At 43.7% G+C, this 16246-nt stretch overlaps 1 protein-coding gene across 1 annotated transcript in view; it reads right to left on the bottom strand.

Moving 5' to 3' along the window:
• ITGA8 (integrin subunit alpha 8) overlaps positions 1–16246 on the bottom strand; it is a 180110-nt gene that overhangs the window by 66018 nt on the left and 97846 nt on the right. The window contains exons 14-16 of the mRNA XM_069729449.1: positions 9259–9304; positions 8544–8660; positions 859–914 (exon numbers count right to left, since the gene is read on the bottom strand). Of these exons, the coding sequence (XP_069585550.1) occupies positions 859–914; positions 8544–8660; positions 9259–9304 (219 nt within the window). The remainder of the gene's footprint in view (positions 1–858; positions 915–8543; positions 8661–9258; positions 9305–16246) is intronic.

The raw sequence follows: 16246 nt of genomic DNA, 5'->3' as shown, positions 1-16246 counted from the left end.
TGTCGTGTGACTTCAAGTATGGGATATTCACGCTCCCGGCCACATACCGACTAGACGTTGATTGTATCGAGAGAGGCAGCACACGTCTAGTCTGAATGGTGCCCGACGTTTGCACATCACATACTTGGGTCATATGACCTCGTAGTCTTGCCGCCAGCACCGGAGAATCCTCACAGCGCACGGTGCACATGATGTGATTATTTACAAGTCTACAGTCACAGAATGACTGCAGACTTTTGTGAAAAGCCTAGATAACTGTTATAAAGAAACTGTGTCAGCCCAAATATCCAGTATACACTAAGTCCATAGCCTTGTGGGTGATGTAGCCCCTATAAAAAAAACACACCTCTAGTCTAATCGCTGCCACTGCAGAAACTGAAGTTTAATCAAATATGCTAATTAAGGTACTTGTGCACCCTGGGTGTGGCCAAGGGGCTCAGTGCACCATTCTGCTCACTGGTTTTCTTTGTCCCTCCTCCCTCACTGGTGATTGACAGCGCTGGTTTGCCTGAGCTTTCTTGGCACCCAGTGCTGTCAATCACCAGTGAGGGAGGCGGAGACATACAAAACCCGTAGGTCGGAACTGTGCACTGAGCCTCTTGGCCACACCTAGGGTGCACCAAGTACCCTAATTAGCATTAAGCTTCAGCAAAATTGAGGCAGCGATTAGAGCCTTAAAATTGTAATTTTTACAGCAGCTATATCCCCTACAAGGCTATGTGCTTAGTTCATATTGTCAGTTTCAGCTGACAGACTCCCTTTAAAGGGTCACCTTGACGTGGTGGGATGCAGCTCCAAAAACATTCTATTCGATATCAATGGTATTCTGACGGATGCAAAGAATTGAATGTTACTAACCCATGTGATCTGGAATACCTCGTCCGGATACATCCATACAAACTATCACAGTGAGGCTGTAAAAAAAAATAGAAAAACATCAATAATCTCTTTTTTTCTGTGAGACGGTTAGGCTTGATTTATGAAAACTGTCTGCATCGTTTAGCATTTTTCTCTGCATGGAGGTACATGGGCTTCAGCTGCCGCCATTCAGTTACCCAGTGCAGCAGTCGGCCGGACACTTTCATTCTCAGTGAGTCAAAAAAGGCCGTACTGGGGCCCACGGCACCTAAGGGGAGGCCGCCATGATGGGGTTGCGTGAGGCCTGGTGAGCTGGAGCATTTTAGTTAGTTTTGGGCGGTAAGGGTTAACTGTATTGTGAGGGGAGGGTTAATGGCCACTGTTTGAATTGGGAGGAGGTGGGGCTAAGGGTCTGAGGGGAGGGGGAGCATAAAAGGGGGCACGCACCTCACGCAGGCATCCATTTTAGGTACCTGCGTGACAAGTGTGGAATCTCCCGCCCACCCTCCCTTTTTTGCTAGGCTAAATGGTGCAAATTCGGCCCGAGAGGGATTAGGGTAATGTTGTTAAGAGATATCTAAAAATACTTGTTTACGGCGTTGTTAATACTGATGATGTATTGTCACGGCAGTTTGGCGGGGGTGTAGGTCCTCGAAGTCGGTTTAAATGGTAAATGGTGGTTCAGTAGGGGGGATCTTGAGAGGTCCTGGACCCCCCATGAGCGAATTTAACAAGGCGCGGTCCGGTTATCCCGCGTGAGGTGGATTTATGGGCCCCTGGCATGGGGGCGGGTTCGGTGGACCAGGATTGGTTGTTATCTATCCCTGAGCTGGTGCTTTACGGCTGGGGGTAAGACTCATCCTGGGCTGAACAATGTGGAGTTTGGATACTGAGGTTTATAACTTTGGGGCTTCGAGGACCGCCCCTCCTATTCTGGGTTGTTAAAGAAAGTTATGTTATAATTTATGTTAATAAAATGGCTGATGTGGCCAATTAAATCCAAAATATGTGTCAGTCTGTTTATTCATGTATGAAAGAAGTTAATTTTTAGGATGTTAAGTACAAAAGGTCCCATCTAAAAGGGATGGGGAATTTTTTATCCAGGTCACGGAACTCACGTATACCCTCTGTCAAAACGTTGGACCCCCAACTATTATAAAGTATCCATGTAAGAAGACACCTATATTATAAATGGCACAATAGGGGGAGAATCTGTTGCAAATTCTGCATTGGGTCCCAGGAGCTTCATATTAAGGTGCCTATGCAATGTATATGGGGATATTGATTTTTAATGGGGTCCATCAGGTTCTGCCTAACGAATTTGGCAACAACGGCTCCCATACAGATGTAAAGACATTCTAAGTTCTACAATATTAGCTCACTAAAGTTATTGTCTCATAAAGAGCTATTTTGGTGCACAACTATAAGATCCATCTGACCTGAAACCTCGGAGTTCCATCATATTTTGGTCCACGTCCGAGAAGCAAAAATTACATGCACAACCCATGGAAGGACTTCATCACAGTCAATGGAGTAAATCACAACTGTGGTCAGTGTAATTACATCTCCTCTATGCACCATTAACATATCTATAAGAGACACTGAACAATCCTCTAATCATAATGCCTGAAACTGAAGATTAACTTCCTCTCTGCAAAGTGATTAAACTGAATGAGATCTGACATCTGGACGCTTCCAGACCGCACTAGAACACACATTTCCTGCACACTATTACACAAAATGTTGCCAAGAATGTGAGGAATAATTGCTGCAGATTACTGACACTCCCTTGGGGAATTAGGAATCTATGGGTTATTTCCCATGAGGGGGTGGGAATAATTGACCGACTAAAGCAGAGTCCTGCATCCTGGTTTTTGCTATTCAAGGGTATCTATCATCTACCTATCTATCAATCATTTATTTTGAAGACTGTTCTATATTTATAAAATCGGAGCAAAATGTCCCCTAAATTTCCCAAGCACCTGGGGGTGAAAAAACATACATTCGTTTTCCTATCATCTATTATCATTTTTTAATGTATAGTGTAAATACAAATTACAGATACTAATGTAACAAATTGTACAATATCAAAATTGAATAGATCATGTTTGAGAATATCAAGACTTATATCAGTGTGAAAACATTTGCTTAGAGATGACCAAAGGAATATTTAAATGCCACAATGGCTTGTATCTGTCTAAATTCCCCAAGCACCTGGGGGTGAAAAAAACATACATCCGTTTTGCTATCACCTATTATCATTTTTTAATGTATAGTGTAAATACAAATTACAGATACTAATGTAACAAATTGTACAATATCGAAATTGAATAGATCATGTTTGAGAACACCAAGACTTATATACCGTAAGTGTAAAAACATTTGTTTAAAGATGATTAAAGGAATATTTAAATGCCACAATGGCTTGTATCTGTCTTGGACTTTTGTCCAAGAGGCTTTGACCATTGACCAAAGTTGGGCCCCTCTTTAAGACTTTTTGTCAGGCCACACCTGCATATGCACACATGCACGTTACATAAAAATGCACATGCTAATACTTTATACATGCATTAATACCTTACTCATGCATATACTGTACATAGTGCAGACTTGCACACAAGCATACATGAAGTATGCACATCCACATACAGTGACATTTTTGTGATGCACTTGTTGATGATCAGAATATTTTCTTTGCTCACTGATAGTTACAATATAACAGCCATCTCTTTTTTTTATTTTTACGTAACCTTCTTTGTATATCAGTGTTAAAGTTTTTGTGGGTTGAATGGTGAAAAAAACAATCATGGCATTTTTTAAAGTAATTTACCGATTCTATAAATAATCTGTTGAATCTATAGGTTGTTATGGGGATATCAAATATTTGTCACGTTTATTTTTAAAAAGTGTATAAAAATGTTCTGATCGTAACTATTCATTATTTATTAGTTTTGTATCATTTTAGATGAAAAAAAAAATCTCTGATTTGTATTTTATCCTCAGTTATATATGTAATGGTAAATAGATATTTCTCCATGTGCCAGTGCAATATGCCTGTAAAGAAGAATACTATTTAGGTCTTTAAGCAGAGAGAAGAAGAATATTATTTAGAACTTTAGGCTAAGAACTCATCCAATACTTCTATTTAAAAAATACAATTTATATCTGCCATGCTACAATTATGAGTTTGAACCTTGGGAAAACCACACTTCAAGAAAAGCAAATAATTAGTTAACTATATTGTACCAGTGCAATATGCCTGTAAAGAAGAATAGTATTTAGAACTTTAGGCTAAAAAAAATCCTCCAATACTTCAATTTTAAAAATAAAATTTCTATCTGCCATGTTACAATTTTGAGTTTGAATTCTGGGAAAACCACACTTCAAAAAGAGCAAATAATATAATTAATTAACTATATAAGCAGGCATGAACAGCTCTTGCCCACCCTCTGCCCAAGGTCCTGAGGTGGTGCATCTATATGGGAAGAAAACAGAACAATCATAATGTTAATTGAAGATACATGCAGTGTAGTTGGACCCCTCATGTGCAGCTGAGCCAGCCGTACATGTGATTTATCTGCTACTGATTCCAATGTCACCTAAACTCCTTAAGCATCTAGGGGTGGAATGAATAAAATCTGCCTTATTCTACTATATTCAACTGATGTGTCCCAGGAATACAAGCTCAATGTACGATTCTTATTCAGAGCACATAATGGTATTCCAACCATCAAATGCACAAGAGAAGCTATCAGGACATGTAGTCTGATTCCTTAAAATACGATGTACTGGGAAGTGAACAAGAATTCTAAACAACCTTGTTTGATTGTGTAGATTATTTACATACTCCCTTCCTTTTGTAAAGTTTTAGACAACTTAATGTGTCTGTTTATCTTTCTGTAGCTGACGTTTCCATGCGGACACGATCTGGCAACCTTCCATTAATGAGGTGTACGAATTTACTGATTCACATTTAATGTGGGGGAACTGCAGAAATAAACGAACAGATTATTAAACCGATGCATCGATCTTGGAATGTCGTGATGCTGTCTGCTTTCATGAGAGATAGAAATCGGGCCCTGGCGACTCGGACCTCCTCCAGGTTCCCTTACACGCATTCTGTAATTTCCCTTACACCGACACATCCATCAGCCGTCATTGAGAGCAGGCTACACAGCTGGCGCAGGAATACAGACAAGATGGATCCCGCGGGACTAAAGAATTATGTGCCTGTTGGATTTACTCCGCTAATCGTTTTCAGATGCAGAATACAAGGTTAGAACAACTACAACAGAACATAAAACAACATAAACCAAATCAATACCAAAGGCGACTATCGGCCGGGACCATCTAAGATCTGTTGTAGCAAAGAGTATCATTGCATTATTTAGAGTCCTGGAGTTTATAGTCTTAAAGGAGCCAAAAAAGCTCTGATCATTCGGCTTGTGCGATATTTGTGCCAGTTTTTGGCGTCTATGGTTACAATCCCATTGTTTCAGCGAGATAGGCATCAGCTGACAATACAGTGTGTAATGGATATGTAGGCACTCCACATGTATCATGGAGATAGTCCTCCTTTATAAGCAATGTCCATACAACGCAGCCCCAGAACATTGCTACATTTCCCATGTTATCAGATGAAATCAGAAGTCATCGGAGGAGGATTAAACACCCAAGCAAATTATCATTGGATAGAAAACTGGGAAACTGCCCAGGACCCTCAGTTTTTAGAGCCCCCACGTGAACTAGACGTTAGAAATAATCACAGAGTGGAGTATGTAAAGCTTCGCTGCCCTTGGCCACCAGGAACTTTACCATTAACCCCTTCACATTCCTTGCCCACAGGGATATAACCAGTAAACCTTCACTGCCTTTGACCATCGGGACCTTACCATGAAACCCTTTACCAGCAAAGCTCTACCTGGACATTACTATTAAATCTTTCACTGCCGTAGACCAGCGGGACTTTATTATTAAATCCGTTACTGCCTTTGACCAACAGAACTTTGCCATTAAGCCCTTCAGTTCCCTAGACCACCATGGAGTTTACCATTAAATCCTATATTGCTCTTGACCCCATAGACTTTACAATTAAACTCTTCACTGCCCTTGACCTCAAGGGACTTTACCACCAAACCCATCACCTGCCCTGCACCGCCTGGGACATCATCATTAAACCTTTCACTACCATTTACCAACAGGGACTTTACATTTAACCTTCACTGCCCTAGGCCACCAGGGACTTTAACATTTTACTCTTTACTGCCTTTGACCAACAGAACTTCTCCACTAATCTAGTCTTACATTGCCTTAGACCATCAGGGACTTTACCATTAAACCGTTCACTGCCCTAGACCATCACAGACCTTTCCATTAAACCCGTCACTGCCCTAGACCATCAGGGACTTTACCATTAAACCCTTCACTGCCCTAGACCATCACAGACTTCCCCATTAAACCCTCCACTGCCCTAGACCATCACAGACTTCCCCATTAAACCCTCCACTGCCCTAGACCATCACAGACTTCCCCATTAAACCCTCCACTGCCCTAGACCATCATGGACTTTACCATTAAACCCTCCACTGCCCTAGACCATCATTGACTTTACCATTAAACCCTCCACTGCCCTAGACCATCAGGGACTTCCCTATTAAACCCTTCACTGCCCTAGACCATCATGGACTTTACCATTAAACCCTCCACTGCCCTAGACCATCAGGGACTTTACCATTAAACCCTTCACTGCCCTAGACCATCATGGACTTTACCATTAAACCCTCCACTGCCCTAGACCATCATGGACTTTACCATTAAACCCTCCACTGCCCTAGACCATCAGGGACTTCCCCATTAAACCCTTCACTGCCCTAGACCATCAGGGACTTTACCATTAAACCCTTCACTGCCCTAGACCATCAGGGACTTTACCATTAAACCCTTCACTGCCCTAGACCATCATGGACTTTACCATTAAACCCTTCACTGCCCTAGACCATCACAGACTTCCCCATTAAACCCTCCACTGCCCTAGACCATCACAGACTTCCCCATTAAACCCTCCACTGCCCTAGACCATCACAGACTTCCCCATTAAACCCTCCACTGCCCTAGACCATCATGGACTTTACCATTAAACCCTCCACTGCCCTAGACCATCATGGACTTTACCATTAAACCCTCCACTGCCCTAGACCATCAGGGACTTTACCATTAAACCCTTCACTGCCCTAGACCATCATGGACTTTACCATTAAACCCTCCACTGCCCTAGACCATCATGGACTTTACCATTAAACCCTCCACTGCCCTAGACCATCAGGGACTTCCCCATTAAACCCTTCACTGCCCTAGACCATCATGGACTTTACCATTAAACCCTCCACTGCCCTAGACCATCAGGGAATTCCCCATTAAACCCTCCACTGCCCTAGACCATCACAGACTTCCCCATTAAACCCTCCACTGCCCTAGACCATCATGGACTTTACCATTAAACCCTCCACTGCCCTAGACCATCATGGACTTTACCATTAAACCCTCCACTGCCCTAGACCATCAGGGACTTCCCCATTAAACCCTTCACTGCCCTAGACCATCATGGACTTTACCATTAAACCCTTCACTGCCCTAGACCATCATGGACTTTACCATTAAACCCTTCACTGCCCTAGACCATCATGGACTTTACCATTAAACCCTCCACTGCCCTAGACCATCAGGGACTTTACCATTAAACCCTCCACTGCACTAGACCATCAGGGACTTTACCATTAAACCCTCCACTGCACTAGACCATCAGGGACTTTACCATTAAACCATTAAACCCTTCACTGCCATAGACCATCAGGGACTCTACTATTAAACCCTTCACTGCCCTAGACCATCACAGACTTCCCCATTAAACCCTCCACTGCCCTAGACCATCAGGCACTTTACCATTAAACCCTTCACTGCCCTACACCACCATGCACTTTATTATTAACCCCTTCACTGCTTTTGATAATCAGAGACTTTACCATTCAACTCTTAACTGTCTTTGACCAGCTGGGACTTTACCATTAAACCCTACAATGCCCTAGACCAGGGGTCCCCAACTCCAGTCCTCAAGGCCCACCAACATGTCATGTTTTCAGGATTTCCTTAGTCTTGCCCAGGTAATAATTGCATCACCTGTGCAATGCAAAGGAAATCCTGAAAACATGACCTGTTGGTGGGCCTTGAGGACTGGAGTTGGGGACCCCTGCCCTAGACAACGAATATTTTTACTATTTAACCCTTTACTTCACGTGACCGCAAGGGACTTTCCATTTAACCCTTCACTGCCCTTGAGCAACAGAGGCTTTATCATCATTAAACTCTTCACTACTCTAGACCACCAGGGACTTTATTATTAATACACCTTACACTATTGAAGCATAGTATAGCTGTATTATTAGAATAATGAATGTTTCATGTGGGCATTAAATTAAGTTATATAGGGGACATATTTGGTAATGTGAGCGCTAACTTTCAGTTGGTTAAATGTCTGAGTCTCACAAGTGACATCATCGTGTCTGTTCTGATGATGTCATTAGTCCCAACAAAGCTTTATGTCCTCAGACACCATTGACAGGGCTACCTTGTAACATCTGCATTATAACACAACGTAATAGAAGAGATCAAACCACCATCCTCTCACTTACCAAGTCACCATCATGTCCAAAGTGTCTGAGATGGAAATCAGGCAGGTTCTATTCTCAGGATTAAGGATCATAGGATTAAGTAGGAGTTCAGCGTCCACTGTCACTACAGGCCTGGCCCTGAGAAGGAAACAGAGGAGGAAAGTTCTCAGCGGCATAGCAGATCCGAGCAATGATATCCAGTACAGAGGATGAGCAAAAAAAAAACAATTTACAGCAAGTATACTTCACAGCTGAAATCATAATTCTGAAAGTTGTATAAGAAAACAGTGAACAAACTTGTCAAGAAAAACCACTGAAAGTTTATAACTGTACAATATCTGGTAGTAGAAGCATTATACTTTTTTAAGACAAAAAAATATGCAGACATTTATTATGGAATGACTCGCGATTTCAGCTCTAAAATGTGTAGAACAGAGAGTGCAGCTCTGGAGTATAATATATAAATATGTAAATATATTCATGTGTTACATAAAAAAAAATTAATGTGTCCACATTAGGTTTATAAAAGTGCAGCCCCAGATTAGAAATTCATGACTCCTCTTACAAACTGCAGCTCACTTGTCCATGGCTTGTGTCTGGTTTTCCAGCTGCAATACCACTCACAACCTGTGAAAAAGTGTGGTGCTGTTTATAGAAGTAAGCAGCCATGTTTCACTGAGGCTGGAAGACTCATTAACCATTCAATGAGGCAACATGGAAAGCGCTCTTATCTTACCTGTACACAGCCACCGTCCCTGCTCCGAAAGCTCCAACAATCAGATCTAGAAGGAAAAATAACACAAATCCAGTTATGGAAGGAGGACATTTCCAGACGGACAGATACTCAAACTTATCATTTATTTACTTGTATCTGTATAAATGATCACATCGGGTAAATCTGTAAGTCCAGTATTGACATCTGGAGGGCAGCCGCTAATGCTGATGTAGTAAGGGCAATGGCTGCAATGGCTGGGTAGGAAATAAATGCTAGATTGGGGCAGTCTGGTCGTGGAGTACCAAAGGAACCCTCTCTCTGCTACATCTGAGCCCTCTCCCCCTGCCACATAACTGATCCTTTCTAAACTCATAGACCCCTTCCTCTGACTCCTAGGAGGTCTCTCCTTCTAACTATTGGGAGGCCCCTACTCCTGACTCATAGGAGGCCCCTCCTCCTGACTCATAGGAGACCCCTCCCTCTGACTCATAGGAGGCCCCTCCTCCTGACTCATAGGAGACCCCTCCCTCTGACTGATAGGAGGCCCCTCCTCCTGACTCATAGGAGACCCCTTCCTCTGACTCATAGGAGGCCCCTCCTCCTGACTCATAGGAGACCCCTCCCTCTGACTGATAGGAGGCCCCTGTTGTGAATTCTGTTGTCGAGCTCCCTCCTGTGGTCATGAATGGTACTTCGGCTGGTTCTGTCCATGGACTTCCTCTGGTGGGTGTTTCTGAGTTTCCTTCCACGGGTGACGAGGTTAATTCGTTGGCTGCTGCTCTATTTGACTCCACTTAGATCTTTGCTCCATGCCACCTGTCAATGTTCCAGTATTGGTCTTGTTCACTCCTGGATCGTTCTTGTGACCTGTCTTCCCAGCAGAAGCTAAGTTCCAGCTTGTATTTCTTTTGTTTGCTATTTTTCTGTCCAGCTTGCTATTTTTATTGTTCTCTTGCTTGCTGGAAGCTCTGGGACGCAGAAGGAGCGCCTCCGCACCGTGAGTCGGTGCGGAGGGTCTTTTTGCGCCCTCTGCGTGGTCTTTTTGTAGGTTTTTGTGCTGACCGCAAAGTAACCTTTCCTATCCTCGGTCTGTTCAGTAAGTCGGGCCTCACTTTGCTAAATCTATTTCATCTCTGTGTTTGTATTTTCATCTTTACTCACAGTCATTATATGTGGGGGGCTGCCTTTTCCTTTGGGGAATTTCTCTGAGGCAAGGTAGGCTTTATTTTTCTATCTTCAGGGCTAGCAAGTTTCTTAGGCTGTGCCGAGTTGCATAGGGAGCGTTAGGCGCAATCCACGGCTATTTCTAGTGTGTTTGATAGGTTTAGGGATTGCGGTCAGCAGAGTTCCCACGTCCCAGAGCTCGTCCTTTATTATCAGTAACTATCAGGTCATTCCGTGTGCTCTTAACCACCAGGTCCATTATTGTCCTGACCACCAGGTCATAACAGGCCCCTCCTCCTGACTCATAGGAGACCCCTCCCTCTGACTCATAGGAGGCTGCTTCCTCCAACTCCTTGGAGACCCCTCCCTATGACTGATAGGAGTCTCCTCCCTCTGACTGATAGGAGGTTGTCCCCCTAACTCATAGGAGGCCCCTCCCTCTAACTCATTGAAGACCCCTCCCTATGATTTATAGGAGGCCTCTCCCTCTGATTCATAGGAAACTCCTCCCCCTGACTTGTAGGGGGCTTTTCTCTCTGACTCATAGGAGGTCCTTCCTTCTGACTCAAAAGTACATCTGATTTACAGAAGGCCCCTGCCCCTGACTCATAGGAAACCCCTCTCTCTGACTCATAGGAGGCCCCTCCCTCTGACTCATAGGAGGCCCCTCCCCTTGACTAATAGGAAATCCCTTCCTCTGACTCATAGGAGACCTTTGCCCATGACTAATAGGAGGTCCCTCCCTCTGACTCATAGGAGGCCCCTCCCTCTGACTCATAGGAGGCCCCTCCCTCTGACTCATAGGAAGCCTCTGCTCCTAACTAATAGGAGGCCTATCTCCCTGATTCATAGGAAACACCTCCCCTGACTCATAGGAGGCCCCTCCCCCTGATTCATAGGAAGCCCCTCCCCTGACTCATAGGAAGCCCCTCCCCCTGATTCATAGGAAGCCCCTCCCCTGACTCATAGGAGGCCTCTGCCCCTTATTCATAGCAGACCCCGACCCAAAGACTCAAGGAGACTTCTCCCTCAACAACATGCATGCATAGATGAACTATAATTGGGTGCTCCAGACGTTGGGTGGTATATCATCATGAGAATAAAACAAAATAAAGCTAATTACTATACACGTTAGTAGATATTATTAAATACAGGTAATTTCTTTAATCCAGCATCTAATAATCTAGAAATATAAAGATATATTTAATAAATCCAATATAGATTAATCCCATTTCCTAAAATAACAGTGAAATTAGCAGTTTTATTGCACAGAGATAGATCCTATAACTCATTCTGCACTATGGATGGGGCAGAGGGTGATATAGTTTTTGGCATTTGGGGGCAACTTCGGCCACATCCAAATATATGGAGTTAAAAATTTCTCTTAAAGGCCAGTTCAATCAAGAACAAAAGAAAAATCGAGAATCTTAAGATTAATCTTTGCTTACGACCTGGGTATATTTACCTTTAAAAATATCCACTGCTAAATGACGCGTGTGACAGACAGTGATTGTGCTGTATACAAGATCAGATTCCTGCATTGTATATATATTGTATATATTAGACGCCGGCTGTAGGTATTCTGTATTTACATTTAGAATGAAGTGATCATTATTTTACAATACATACAGTATATAGATACAATCTATAAAAAAAGCTGAGTACCTTGTAAATACATTGCTTTACCAACCTCCTACTGACCTTGAGTTCCAACCTTAACAAGTTCTGCTCTTAAAGAGAATATGACACCAGGTTTGTGTTGCGCCATTTAAGGCCAATTTAAAGGTAATCTGTTTGCAAGTTTTTATAGAGCAGTATGATTTGGGCCAGAGTTACTGATTCCAGCGATGTGTCACTTACCTAGCAGCGTGCTGTTTTTTTCAATAAGATTAGTGTTTTATCAGCAGGAGTTTATCACTACAGGACTAGGTGCCCAGTGCCTACTAGTCCTCTTGCTTTGTGTAACCCCGCCTCCACCGCTGATTGGCAGCTTTATGCAAAGAAAGCTGTCAATCAGTGGTGTGGGCGGGGTTATACAGGTATCAGCATTCTGACCACTCCTACATCTGCAGCAGAGAAAACAGTGATAATCAGACCAGTAAGTGACACATTGCTGGAATCAGGGACTCTGCCCCTAAATTATGCTGTTCTCATATAATAGAAAAAAATATGGTAACAGAATCCCTTTAAAGCAGTGACAATTCCAGTGTTTTGTCAATTGCTGAAATTTTCATAAAACTTCCCGTGTGATGAGAATCCCATGCTGGAATAATCAAACGAGTCGTCATCAGGCCGGGAGAGTGCAGCCACTGCTAACTGACAGCAGGGATCACATGACATTGTTAGGAGAGCCAGTGCCAACACTGCCAGAGCTACGCCGATGCCGGAGATGAGTAGTAGTGTTGTTATTTTACTTATAGGAGCATAGTGATTGAAAAGGGGTTGTCCGAGTAGTGGACAACCCCTTTAATAACTTTAAAGATACAGTGTCTTCCAAATAAAACATAAAGGGGCTGTCCAAAGGATTAAAAAAAATGGTAGCCCAATCACTGGCTGCAGCGGTGACCTAGCACTAGCCCTTTCAAAAATATCTTTCATCCTCTAGACCAGTGCTCCCCAACTCCAGTCCTTTAGAGCCACCAACAGGTCATGTTTTCAGGATTACCTGATTATTGCCCATCCAAGTGATGCAATTATCATCTGGGCCATACTAAGGAAATCCTGAAAACAGGACCAGGACTGGAGTTGGGGAACACTGCTTTAGACAGGCATTTTAAAGAGAATATGTCAGCAGGTTTTCACAATGTAATCTGAGAGCAGTATGTTGTAGGGACAGAGATCCTGATTCCAGCAATGCATCACTTGCTTGCCGTCATTCTGATACAATCACTGTTTTCTCTGCTGCAGATCTAGCAGAGCTCAAATGCTGAGCTTAGTATAACCTCGCCCACTGATTGGCATCTCTTCTGTGTATACTGCGCATTGACAGAAAGCGGCTACTCAGTATGGGCATGGTTACACAGAGCAGCAGGACTACATAACACGGGACACCTAGTCCTGTAGTGATAATGTCCTGCTGATAAAACATTGATTGTATTGAAACAGCAAAACACAGCCCAGTAAGTAACATATCACTACAATCAGGGTCTCGGCTCCTACATTATAGAAATTCAAAAGGTCCTCCAACAAAGTATTAGCTTAAGGGTGTGCATATTTGTGCAACCACATTATTTTAGTTTTTTACTTTTTTTCTCAATAGAAATGTACAGATTAGGAGGAACATTAAAGGTGGAAAAAGTTCTGAAATTCTTCTTCTTGCTATGATTATTTTACATAAGAAAAACCTGTCGTTTTAACAGGGGTGTGTAGACTTTTTATATCTACCGTAAATGCAAGAACTGTAGATCCCAGATCCTGAATCCCAGCGGACATTGTTACCATGTTTAAGAAAACGTCCTAGCCAATACTGCAGCCGCCATTCTGGTCACCACTCAGGGTCGGCTCACTGACCAAATCACACGGTCCAAGAGAGGAAATCATTTATTTTCGTATTTTAAACACAACAGCGACGATATAAAAGAGAAGGGATGTTCATGAATAGATTTCACATTTCCTGCTCAGGTTTCACCACCCAAATATAAATGTTAAAGACATTAACGGCAAAAATCTGAAGGCTCAACAACAAGCGAGACTACAGAGACAGAGAGGAGGCCGAGGGTCAATGATCTGTATGTAAAGAGCTGACCCCCCATTACCTGTATAAAAGACACCTGTCCACACACTCAATCATACTCCAACCCCTCCACCATGGCCAAGACCAAAGAGTTGTCTAAGACCACCAGGGACAAAACTGTAGACCTGCACAAGGCTGGGATGGGCTTCAGGACAATAGGCAAGCAGCCTGTCTCTCACAGGTGAAGTGTACCTACGATAATAATTACAGACCTCTCCATTCTTTGTAGGTGGGAAAATTTGCCAAATCAGCAGTGTATTAAATACTTATTTTCCCCTCTGCAGTTACCAACACTCATATGTGCCTGGGTTCATCCCAACCAAACCCTTTGTGCGAACACCTATTTCAACCTGGACATCCTGAATTTGTTAGCAATGTATTTTGTTTTTTAAATAGGAACAGTCTCAGTAAATCTGGTACATCAGGCAAGTATGCTTCTGCAGCTTATACTGAGTGGTGTGAGAATCAGCAGTAGCAGGGAAGAGGGGCCCTGAGGAGCTGTCAATCAGGATAGGTGAGTGAATGCTCATCAGCAGCAGGGACGAGGCCATAGGTTAGGTAAGTAGAGATTAAGCAGCAGTGAGGAGGGACACAATCAAGCTAGATAGATGGAGAATCAGCAGCAGTTGGGACAACGGGTAGCCATCAATCAGGGTTCATAGGTGGAGAGTCAGCAGCCAAGAGGAAGCACACTGCAAATCTATCAATTAGGCTGTGTGGGCAGAGATTCAGCAGCAGAGAGAAGGGACACTGAGGAGCCATCAATTAGGCTAGTTGGGCAGAGATTCAGCAGCAGAGAGGAGGTACACTGAGGAGCTACCAATTAGGCTAGTTGGGCAGAGATTCAGCAGCAGAGAGGAGGGACACTTAGGAGCCATCAATTAGGCTAAGTGGGCAGAGATTCAGCAGCAGAGAGGAGGGACACTGAGGAGCCATCAATTAGAAAAGGTGGGCAAAGATTCCACAGCAGAGAGGAGGAACACTGAGGAGCCATCAATTAGGCTAGGTGAACAGAGATTCAGCAGCAGAGAGGAGGAACACTGAGGAGCCATCATTTAGGCTAGGTGAACAGAGATTCAGCAGCAGAGAGGAGGAACACTGAGGAGCCATCAATTAGGCTAGGTGAACAGAGATTCAGCAGCAGAGAGGAGGGACACTGAGGAGCCATCAATTAGGAAATGTGGGCAGAGATTCAGCAGCAGAGAGGAGGGCACTGAGGAGCCATCAATTAGGCTAGGTGAACAGAGATTCAGCAGCAGAGAGGAGGAACACTGAGGAACCATCAATTAGGAAATGTGGGCAGAGATTCAGCAGCAGATAGGAGGAACACTGAGGAGCCATCAATTAGGCTAGGTGGGCAGAGATTCAGCAGCAGATAGGAGGAACACTGAGGAGCCATCAATTAGAAAAGGTGGGCAAAGATTCCACAGCAGAGAGGAGGAACACTGAGGAGCCATCAATTAGGCTAGGTGAACAGAGATTCAGCAGCAGAGAGGAGGAACACTGAGGAGCCATCATTTAGGCTAGGTGAACAGAGATTCAGCAGCAGAGAGGAGGAACACTGAGGAGCCATCAATTAGGCTAGGTGAACAGAGATTCAGCAGCAGAGAGGAGGGACACTGAGGAGCCATCAATTAGGAAATGTGGGCAGAGATTCAGCAGCAGAGAGGAGGGCACTGAGGAGCCATCAATTAGGCTAGGTGAACAGAGATTCAGCAGCAGAGAGGAGGAACACTGAGGAACCATCAATTAGGAAATGTGGGCAGAGATTCAGCAGCAGATAGGAGGAACACTGAGGAGCCATCAATTAGGCTAGGTGGGCAGAGATTCAGCAGCAGAGAGGAGGGACACTGAGGAGCCATCAATTAGGCTAGGTGGGCAGAGATTCAGCAGCAGATAGGAGGAACACTGAGGAACCATCAATTAGGAAATGTGGGCAGAGATTCAGCAGCAGAGAGGAGGGTGTTATGAAAGGCAATTCAGAATCACAATGGACATGGAGGTCAGAGCACATACAGTGAACTGACAATAACCCAAAATAATAGAACGAGCTCTGAGACGTGGGAACTCTGCAGACCGCAATCCCTAAGCCTATCAAACCACACTAAAGGT

This window comes from Ranitomeya imitator, chromosome 6 (assembly GCF_032444005.1).
Source record: "Ranitomeya imitator isolate aRanImi1 chromosome 6, aRanImi1.pri, whole genome shotgun sequence".
Lineage (NCBI taxonomy): Eukaryota > Metazoa > Chordata > Amphibia > Anura > Dendrobatidae > Ranitomeya > Ranitomeya imitator.
This window is presented reverse-complemented; position numbering and strand designations above follow the sequence as displayed.